Here is a 10,539-nt window from a genome sequence, read left to right as displayed (position 1 = left end):
CTGCCTGGGTTCTAATTCATCTCCCCAGCCAGGTTAGCTAGCCTGGCCTTAAAACACCTTCAGACCCACCTCAGACACTTACGGGACAGCAATGTGGTTTGGGAGGATTCTAGGTTAATGGTGCAGTGTAGACATAACCCCCTGCCCACTCCCCCAGGGTATTTCCATAGCTGCTTCTACCCCATGAGCTCAAAGCACTTACCTCAGTCCCAGGAGGTAGGTACCACCCTCTTTCTCCAGCCAGGGAAGCTATGCTGCAGCCAACAGCTTACCATGCTCCTGCTCTGTTTACAGCAGCTGTATCTGTGAATGGCTTTATTGGCAGCAGACAGCTAATTAATTACACATGCAAAACAGAAAGCATAGACAGAAAACAGAGCAACACTTCCTGTGAAACAGGCCTACCGCCACAGCAGTATGTGCAACAAGAGTTTATTTTAAACAGCCAATCTGGTAAGAAAAAATTGTGAGCAGCTCTGAGCTTGGCCCGTAAGAGTGATAAATCAGTTGGAGCTGCTGTGACATATCCCCTATGGCTGTCCAAGGCCCAGCCGTTCACTTAAAGCCTTACGTAGGTAGGATAGGTCAGCTAGGGTACCTGCTAGAAGCCTCAGGTCACACTAAATAGAACCTGGCCCAAGAGATTCATGTCACTCATCTCTACCTATTAGGGGATCCAGCTTCCCCCTCCCCCTGACTGGTAGAGAAGATACACTGATCGGAAACTACACTCTTTCCCCAACTCCTCCTGGCAAGAGCCATTCATGGGGAAAATCTGGCTCCAAAATATTCCAGGATTAATTGGCTACTGCACCTCTCTCTCCTCAAAGGTGCTGCTAGGTAGGAGCATCTCCAGCTGCTCACTGTGAACAGATGAGAAGAGCCAGCTGAAGGCAAGTGGTTGAAAATGGCACAATGGGCCTGAGATTTAAACCCAACTTGATCCCACACTTGAGGAAATAAAGGCCCAGAGCAAAGACCCTTAGGCTGAAGCAGCTGGGTACAAGCTTTAAGCCATCACTTAATTACAAGCCATCACTGCCTTTAAGCCATCACTTAATTACAGGTGGATATTTAGTTTGCAATTGCCTCCAACTGGCAGATCATGCTAGCAACACCTGCAGCCTTCACCACTGCCAGCAGCTGGAGTTTAAGATGTCACAGCACTGTAGAAACTCTCCTGCCCCAACTTTGATGTAAATATCTTGTGAGTAGGGGAAAAGGCACAGAGTTGAAATGACTTGGTCACAGCTGCAGCGAGCCAGGGGTCTGAATTCCAGCCAGGCTTGTGGCCCATGTCACTCAGCCACTCCGATTTAGTGCAAATCCCACCAGGATGACATGGCCCATTTGTGATCAGGCTGCTGTAAGAGGCTTTGCCACAGCTGATTGGAGTCTTCAGGAGCAGTAGCAAGTTTTTAACACTTCGGTCTGTTTCCCCTCCCCACACACATCCCTGACCCTCATTAGACCACCCACTAGTGCCAAGTCTCAAGCTGCTTAGCTTACAGGAGCGACCACAGGCCTCCCATTCACTCGGACAGTTCTGAGAAACACCCCTCCCATTCCACAGGTAGCAATTGGGGGTCGCAGTCGCAGGAGTTTGTTAGGCAGGCAGTGATCGGGCAGTCTGAAACCGCTTGAAGTTGTGTGAAGGAACTGGGGAGAGAAACCACCACATGAGACGGTAACCCAGTAACCCTTGATTGGTCCTGAAAACGCTGAGAAGGGTAACGGAGCAAAGGTATTGCGAGGAACCAACTGGGAACCCTCCAACAGAGCCGCAGGGAATGCAGCACCAGCATCAAAGACACCCAACAAAGCAGGAGCAGCTTAAAAATATCCAAGGTCTTTAATGAGTAAATGCAACTGTGGCATCCACATTTACTTTTAATAATGGAGTTTGACGCCCGCCCTCTACCACCTAGAGTTTCTACTCAAAGTTAGCTAGTATGAAGCTCAACTTGCTGAGACGGCTGGAGTCCTCAGTGGGTGAGAGGGAAGAGCAGGGGTGGTGGTTGTGTACAGATGTGGAAGCGAGTTGTATCTCACATGCGAGAGCTGGTGATTAGATTTTGCTTTGACAGCCGCGGAAATATACAACATTGTCGGGATTCCACTAGTTTGGATTCTTTTAAAAAAATAAAAGCTACAACTAATTCAGAGTCCGTACTTCCCAGAAGGAACCAACGAAAAACAAAACTAAGTAAACGACAGACTAATGAAAGTCTCGGTGCGCCTGGGTATATAAAAAACGTCTGTGGGAACCATCCATTGGAGCCAATGCTAGAAACAGCTGTGTTAAGTTCACAGTGACTAGCTACCCTCCTTCGCTGTTTTAAATAAGTATGTACAACAGAGCGTCCTCACGGAAGTCAGCAGAAAGAAGGGCTATTTAACAAGGGGTCTTGTTTTGTCATCATCGCTACACTGGTGAGCTTTGTATTTTTTCACTTCTGCCATGTATTTGGCCCAGGCATCTCCTTTACTTGTCAAAACCTGCAGAGAGAGAAAGGGGAAATTCAAAGGCTGTAACCAAAACACATGCACTGAGTGGATTTTGTTTTCAAAGGGCTTTACACCAATTAGCTACCTGCCAACACCCTCACCAGGTAAAGTAGCAGTTATCCCAAACAGGGACATGGACAGGAAGACTTTTGCCCAAGGCCACAGCAAGCCAGTGACAGGACTAGAACCCAGGAATCTTTACTCCCAACTCTGATCACTAGGCCCCACCCGCCCCTCCCAGAGCTAGGGACAGACCCCAAGAATCCTGATTCCCTGCCCCACCTCTGGTCTAAGCACCAGAGCCCCCTTCTCATGCCAGGAATAGAACCCAGGAGACCTGGCATCCAAATTTCTGTTTTAATCCCATACACACCTTGACTGTTACACTGAAGCCCCTTTCATCACTGACAGTTTAAAGTGCCCACAAGTGACTCCCTGCGAATCTCAGCTGCACAGGACGCTGGTGTACAATTACCACAAGGGCTCTCCAATGACCCACCCTGCCCTCAGCCGAGGCGTGGGACAGGAGCATGGTTAGGTAGCACTGCAGATACTCTCTGCTTCCCAGGGCCACGGGAAACTGTGTAACTTGGAGCAGCTCAGAGGCTCTTCTGTCTGCACAGGGAAATAGCCCAGAACTACCACACTGGAAGTGGATTAATCTAAACAGAAGTAGTTCCACTTATTCCACACTTGGGTGTGTCCACATAGACAGAACAGCTTCAATACAAGGGCAAACAGCCCAGAATAGCTATTCTGAGCTAACGCTCCATGTAGACACTCTTATTCAGTCTCCCTTAACCCAGCCCCAGAATAGGCAAGCATAATGGTGGCTCGAAGTCTCCTCCAAGCAGCATAGGAACTGACTCACTCAGAACTCATTCTGAACCCGCTGCCCAGATATGCTCTTGGACTGATTTTTTCAAGAATGTTTATCATCACTAATCACAGTAGAACCTGCGTTTTACAACACCAATCTTACAAACGACCAGTTACACAAACACCTCCCCCTCCCCCTCCATGTGGGATGGGGAAATCACATAATGACGAAGATCATCATCAACTTCCTTCACATTCCGATGCTGTCAATGCATTGGAAACCGCTTTGCAGCAGTTTGAAGGACAAGCAATCAAGCTATGCAGGGCACAATCCTGAACTTATGCACCAGAAACTGTCATTTTGAGACCACCACATTTATGAACTCTTCGGTTCCCAGTTGGTTTGTAAAACAGAGGTTCTGTGGTCATCCCTAGCTCTTCTCTAACATTTTTCCCACCAGAGATCTCAAAGCACTTAAAGATCAGTATCACCCCATGTTCCAGATAATGACATGGAGGCACAAAGGGTCATGAATTGCCCAAGAGCACCCAGCAAAGCAACGCCAGGAGCAGAAGCCAGGTCTCCCCAGTTCCAGTCCAGTGCGCTATCCACTAGGCAACCCTGGCTCTGCCACTTACCTCCTCCTCGGTCTTTTGCTTCTTTGCTACCACTCCTGTCTTCAGGGCTAGTTTGTTGCCACCTCTCCGCTTGCCCACCTGGGTGAAGGGACAGAAGACTGCAACCGTTATACGAGCCCTGGCAGCTGCAAGGGTAATGTTGCCCACTATATAATGGAATAGGGAGTCCTTCAATTAGATCATCTTAACGCGTCACGCCTCTTCTTCAGAATAAAGCTGCCAAGCGTTACCTACAGCCTGCGCCCCACCACAGCCACAGATGCTTGGAGAAGACAAACGCACTTCCAACAGCTAGCTACCGACGCATCGTTTGGTTTAATCCAACCGCAAGCAGATGCCAAGGGAATCGGAATCCTAACCCAGAGTTCTTCCCCATCCCAATACGAGCCATTACAGCAGGTCTGTCCCCCCAGGAAGCTTTCATTTTTCGAGCCTCATGCATCCCCTTCCACCACCTCAAATATGCCTGAAGTGGTTTCACCTTCAGACACTGGCAATCATCAATAGGGCATGCTGAGCATTGCACAGCCTGTCACACGAAGCTCCCTAAACCTATCTGCTGTTAAACTACTGCCTCATGTGTCGTATTAATGTGGATTTTCACAGACTTGAGGAAGTGCTCCGGGCACTCTAGAAATCTCTGTATCAAGCTTATAAAGCTAGTGGGGTATTATTTTATTTTTATTATCATTATGCAATGATGTAAGCAGAGGTTATGTGCATTCTGTAATTAGCTAAGTAGAAAGTCAGGGGAAGACAAACATTTTGCATAAGAATAATTATCTCCAAGAGTCATTCTTTCATGGCCAACATCCAGTCAGGTAGGTTGCTGGGACTCCCAACCACAGCCTTGGGGAAACCCTGCTCCTGTTTCCGCTCTGCAGCCTGCGGAAGTATGAATAGTCAGATTCAGAGACTCAGACTTTAAGGTCAGATGGGACCATTATGATCATCTAGTCTGACCTCCTGCACCACGCAGGCCACAGAATCTCACCCACCCACTCCTGCAATAAACCTCACCCCTATGTCTGAGCTATTGAAGTCCTCAAATCATGGTTTAAAGACTTCACGGTGCAGAGAATCCCCCAGCAAGTGACCCGCGCCCCACGCTGCAGAGAAAGGGGAAAAACCCCCATGGCCTCTTCCAATCTGTCCTGGAGGAAAATTCCTTCCTGACCCCAAATATGGCGATCAGCTGAACCCTGAGCATGTGGGCAAGACTCACCAGCCAGACACCCAGGAAAGAATTCTCTGTAATAACTCAGATCCCACCCCCTCTAACATCCCATCACAGGCCATTGGGCCTATTTACCACGAATAGTCAAAGACCAATTAATTGCCAAAATCATGTTATCTCATCATACCATCTCCTCCATAAATTTATCAAGCTTAATCTTGAAGCCAGATAGGTCTTTTGCCCCCACTGCCTCCCTTGGAAGGCTGTTCCAGAACTTCACTCCTCTAATGGTTAGAAACCTTCGTCTAATTTCAAGTCTAAACTTCCCGATGGCCAGTTTATATCCATTTGTTCTTGCGTCCACATTGGTACTGAGCTTAAATAATTCCTCTCCCTCCATAGTATTTATCCCTCTGATATATTTATAGAGAGCAATCATATCTCCCCTCAGCCTTCTTTTGGTTAGGCTAAACAAGCCAAGCTCCTTGAGTCTCCTTTCATAAGACAGGTTTTCCATTCCTCGGATCACCCTATTCAAAGGACATTCGAGCAAGGCAAGAGGCCATGAAATCCCTGCTTCCTCCTACCCCAAAAAAGGAGATCCCAGCTCCTGTTCCAGCCAAGCTGCAATAATACTGCAAGCCTTGAGTGACAGCCCATCTCCCTCACTGCCAGTCCCAACATGTGCTAGGAATGTGACAGCATGGAGGCAGGGCTCTACAGCACAATGCGTGCAATTGGTACTTCATAACCAATTAATACACATAAAAGTAAAGGGCAGGAAACTCTTTGCACTTGGATTTTCATTCTCTACAATCCCTGTTGATCCTGAGCTAGGGCAGGCAGAGGGAAAATGGGTTTTTGTTTCTCAGTCCATACAGCTCCCTGGCACACAGAAAAACATGGTCTGCCGTTACAATGAATAAAAGCGCTGTTAGCTCCACATAAGGGAGATCAGATTTGTGCCTCTATCATCATCCAGGTCCAGTTTTCAGAGATCTACTGTACTACGTTCCGACACTCACTGGCCTGCACATGAAACCCCAAAATAGGGTTTAGAACCAGTAAACGTGCAAAATTCATCCCATGGGGTGGCTATTTTCTAAAAGGCAGTTAAACAGCTCTCGCTAACAGCCCTACAGTAAAGTGGCATTCAACATGAAGGGAATAGAAAAACACAGTACCAAAGCCTGTCCTGAACACCATAGAGCAGACAGCTTTACCTTGGTTAGGGCCCGATTCAGCAAGGTACACAGACACACAAATAACTTTTTTGCATATTTATAGCCTCATTACAGAATAATGTTAATATCTTGGTGAATCAGGTCCTATCCAATGCATTAAGCAGGCACCAGGATGGCCAGCAATGCTACTGATTATTAAAGCTACGATTTTTTCAGAGGTCATGGAAGTCATGGAATCTGTGACTTCAGCCTGTGGCAGCCAGGAGCTGCAGGGTCCCCGTGCCACCCAGCAGGGGTACCCCACAGCTCCCTAGCCGCTGCGTGCAGTGTGGGGACCCTGCAGCTGAGCTCCCAGTTTTGTCATGGGTATTTTTGGTAGAAGTCATGGGTCACAGCTTCAGTGAATTTTTCTTCATTGCCCGTGATGTGTCCTTGACGATTACGAAAAATATCCTTGACAAAAATCTTATCCTTACTGACTATTCAATGTCCTCTGCTAGGGGGTTCCAAAGGGCACTGAGAGTGACCGGCACTGTAGGAAGGAAGAGGAGGAGTAATAACTGCGGAGGCCAGGTCTGAATGCTGAAGCCCAAAGCAGGTAAGGCTCTGAACCCGTTTAACATTTGCAAACACCACTGCAGTTTTCACGCACACCTATCATCACTTGTGCAGCCAGTACCCGAGACCACTGGGAAAGGCAATAGTTATTCTTTAACATTTTCTCACTCAGTTTTTGTTGTCCCCATCCAGCTCGCTACAACAGTGTCTGACCTTTGCTGTAGCTAGCATAGTTCAAACTCTTGTGGGGACAGGGCCCAAGATGTATTTAGCCCATCATAGTTTGACCAGTGACCCAGATATTGTAATGGCAGGGCAGGGGATTTGCTTTAGCATCATTGCAATCTTCAGAAGTTACAGCTAACGAGCTTCCAAGCACAACAGGGAAACAGTGCTAATAACTGTTAAGGAAGCACACTATTCAGTGCAAACAGGGCTCAAATAAATTGGTTAGTCTCTAAGGTGCCACAAGTCCTCCTTTTCTTTTTGTGGATACAGACTAACACGGCTGCTACTCTGAAACCTGTTATTACTCTGAAGAGTAGTCAATTAAGATGTAAAGATCCAGGGGGTTAAAAAAAAATAATCAGCAAGACATAATTCCACCCACATGCCAGGAAGTGAAAAATGTCATTGTTGGAATAAGTTTCTTCTGTAGCTCTAAAAAACTCTCCTTAGAAAGCAGCTTCACCCAGAGTCTCTATTTGATAAATACCGCAAGTATCAGCAATAGCTCATAGCATTTGTGGGCCCTTTACTGCTTCATATTCTCTCAAATCTGTGAAGCAAGAGTAAGGGACTTGCCCAAGGCCAGAGTCAGCAGCAGAGTGGATATTAGAACTCAGGAGCTCCTGGTCCCCAGTCCCACGCTGACAAACCTGCCACAACCTTAAATTCCACAGCACTGACCACTGCACACAAAGCTCTAACTTCTCCAAGCTCAACTGGCTTTCAAGGCAGTGAGGGCCAGCTATTACAGCAAGGGGCGGGTAACCAAGAACAATGGGTTTGCCCTTCACATCTAAAGGGGGTATGATCTAGTGGTTAGAGATAGGACTGCAACTCTGGACTGGGAGCGAGCAGGAGTCATGCCTACCAGGTTCTAATCCAGCTTTGCTACTAGCCCAAGAAAGCTTTAGTCTGCTTGCAGTATCTCTTCTGTTCCCTGGGTCAAAATCAGGGATAATACTTACCTCTAAGTAGTGCTCAGAATTAGCTACTTAGCACTGCAATGATCTGAAGCGCTATATAAACTCCAAGGATTTATTAGCCATCTGATAAGGGGACAGCCTTGATGAAGTACAAGCTCTAGTAATTACTTCATTCCTTAATGGGCACTCAGAGCACACACCAGATCAGCTGGAGCCCAGGACTGGCCATTCAAGTTCTACAGAAGAAACTTTGAGGACTCCAGCAACTAACATTTTCCCCCCTGGTCCTGGCACGTGCGCACAGCCAACTAGTTGAAAGTAATCCATGAAGCTGTGCGAGCAGGGGATGGAAAAGGATAACCTCTGTGAGATGCATGCAGCGCTTCTCCCGGGGACATTCCAGAGACAAATCAAGTTTGGGGCACCTACCACCAGGCATTGGAGGGAGGAAGAAATGCCACTGCCAGGGAGGAGGAAAAACTTTTCATGTGGGGGGTGGAGAAGTTGCCTTCAGAGAGGGAACTTGCTTCCTAGTGTGGGTGGAATAAGGGGGAATAAGGAGACCCCCCCCCCATTATGGAAAGGGAACGAGGATGGGAAATATGGGTTTCCTCACTTGCAGAGGGTTCTAAAGCAGCAGGGGGACCAGGAGAGTGAGTGGCAGGGAACAGCACCCCACAAAGAGGGACAAGAGAGGGAAGGCTGCAGGCTCAGAGAATAAGGATAGAGAAGCTAGCAGGATATGTGGTCCAGGAGTAGATAAATATCATGGGGAAGAGATGTGCTAGAGAAAGTGAAGAAGAGTGCAACCTCCAGTGATGGGGCAGGTGCCGGGGGGGGGGGGGGGGGGGAGAGTTATACAATAAAACGAGGTTCCTGGGAGTTGGGCACAGGCCCCCCTGGGATGGGAAAGTTTGAGGTCCACAGGGCTGATAAGAGAGAATGAGGCCCTGGAGGAGAAAGGAAGTAAAGGCTGGGGGGTGCGGGAGGGAGAGCAGGGGAGGCCCTGGGAATGAGAGGAGAGGGATGGAAGCAAGAGAACAGGTGTAAAGCCCCATAATGGGTAAGAGAAGAAGTAAAAGAAAAGGAAGGAGAAAGGGGGTCAGGGTCTCCCAGGGGATGGGGTAGGAGAGTGGGACTGGGGGTTTGAGGTCCCAGGGGAGATAGGAAAAATAAAAGTGGGGTGTAGAAGAAGAGAATGGGGAGTGGAGGCCCTAGGGGAGAACAATGGTGGGGGGGATAGGAAGGAGAAGTCGGTGGGGGAGGCTCCAGAGAACATGGGGCAGCAGGCTGGTGGTGTTGATGTAAGGGAGAGGATGGGGGGGGGGATTCATAGGAGCTAGAGGAAGATAAGAGGATTGCAGCTGGAGAGCATGATCAGGGGAAGGCCACAGGGGGAGGGGAGCAGTGTAGGAGAGACTCCAGAAATTGGGGGGGGAGGAGGAGGAGAAGAGATCGCACTGAGGCCAGGGAGGGGAGCGGGGGTAGATGGGATAGGAGAGGCCCTAGGGGGTGGAGGCCAGAGACGGGGGGGGGGGGAGAGAGAGGAGGTGAGGCCGGAGAGGGGAGCGGGGGGGGGGTGTGGGGAGGCAGTGGGAGGGCAGAGGCCACGGGGGGGGGGGGGGGGCGGCGCGCGCTAGCAGGGATAGATGGGATGGGAGAGGCCCCAGGGGGTGGAGGCTGGAGACTGGGGGTGGAGGAGGCAGGAGAGAGGAGCGGGAGAGGGAACTGTGAGGAGGCCGGGGGTCGATGTGATGCGAGAGGCCCCAGGGGATGGAGGCCGGAGGCTGGCGGCGGGGTGGGGGGAAGAGGGGGGGAGGCGAGGAGGCAGCGGGAGGGCGGAGGTCGATGGGATGGGAGAGGCCTCGGGGGGGGGTGGGGGGTGGAGGCCGGAGAGGGGAGCGGGGGGTGCGAGGAGGCAGCGGGAGGCTGGGGGTCGATGGGATGGGAGAGGACCCAGGGGGTGGAGGCCGGAGGGGGGAGCGGGGTCGGGGTCGGCGCGGGGAAGCGGGGCCCCGGGTCCTTACGAAGCTGAGCGCGCTCCCGCTCCTCTTCTTCCCCTCCGGCGGCCGCTGCTGCTCAGTCCCGGAGTCCCCCGGGGCCGCCCCTGCCACCGGCTCCTCCCCAGGCCCCACCGTCCCGGCGGCGGCCGCTGCCTCCTGCCCCCCCTGGGCCGGCGCCTCCCGCCCCCGCTGCTCCGCCTCCATCTTGCGCTTGAAGAGCTCCAGGAAGCTGCCGTCGTTGGCGAAGATGTTGACGCCGCCCGGGCCCTGCGGAGCCGCCGCCGCCCGTCCCCCTCGGGCCGCCATCTTGTCCGCGGAGGCCGCCGCCGCCGCGCCCCGGGGGGTGTCGGGAAGAGCCAGCGCCGGCCGCGGGGCACGACGGGACAAGCCCCAGCGGGTGTCGGGCGAGCGAGCGCTCTGCGGCCCCAGAGGCTTGCGGGAACTCGCCGGGGCAAGGCACGCTGGGAATGCGAGGGCGTGCCCGTAAGGTACGCTGGTCC

General features: G+C 51.0%; 1 protein-coding gene across 1 annotated transcript; it reads right to left on the bottom strand.

Moving 5' to 3' along the window:
- Nucleotides 1-1,828: 1,828 nt before the first annotated feature.
- TRIR (telomerase RNA component interacting RNase) lies at nucleotides 1,829-10,471 on the bottom strand. The gene is made up of 3 exons (XM_048832261.2): nucleotides 10,064-10,471; nucleotides 3,967-4,044; nucleotides 1,829-2,499 (listed from the first exon to the last, which is right to left on the bottom strand). The coding sequence occupies exons 1-3, from the start codon at nucleotides 10,343-10,345 to the stop codon at nucleotides 2,392-2,394; spliced, it is 468 nt and encodes a 155-aa protein (XP_048688218.1). The 5' UTR covers nucleotides 10,346-10,471; the 3' UTR covers nucleotides 1,829-2,391.
- Between the last annotated feature and the right edge of the window lie 68 nt (nucleotides 10,472-10,539).

This window comes from Caretta caretta, chromosome 20 (assembly GCF_965140235.1).
Source record: "Caretta caretta isolate rCarCar2 chromosome 20, rCarCar1.hap1, whole genome shotgun sequence".
Lineage (NCBI taxonomy): Eukaryota > Metazoa > Chordata > Testudines > Cheloniidae > Caretta > Caretta caretta.
Note: the sequence above shows the minus strand (reverse complement) of the source record. Positions and strands in the feature narration are given on the sequence as shown.

Excerpts from the sequence above, each read along its gene's own strand:
- TRIR (XM_048832261.2), bottom strand. The coding sequence starts at position 10,345 with ATGGCGGCCCGAGGGGGACGGGCGGCGGCGGCTCCGCAGGGCCCGGGC. Across the intron at positions 4,045-10,063 it reads GCGGGAGCGCGCTCAGCTTC|GTGGGCAAGCGGAGAGGTGG; the intron begins GTAAGGACCCGG and ends CCCTTCACCCAG. Across the intron at positions 2,500-3,966 it reads AGCAAAAGACCGAGGAGGAG|GTTTTGACAAGTAAAGGAGA; the intron begins GTAAGTGGCAGA and ends CTCTCTCTGCAG.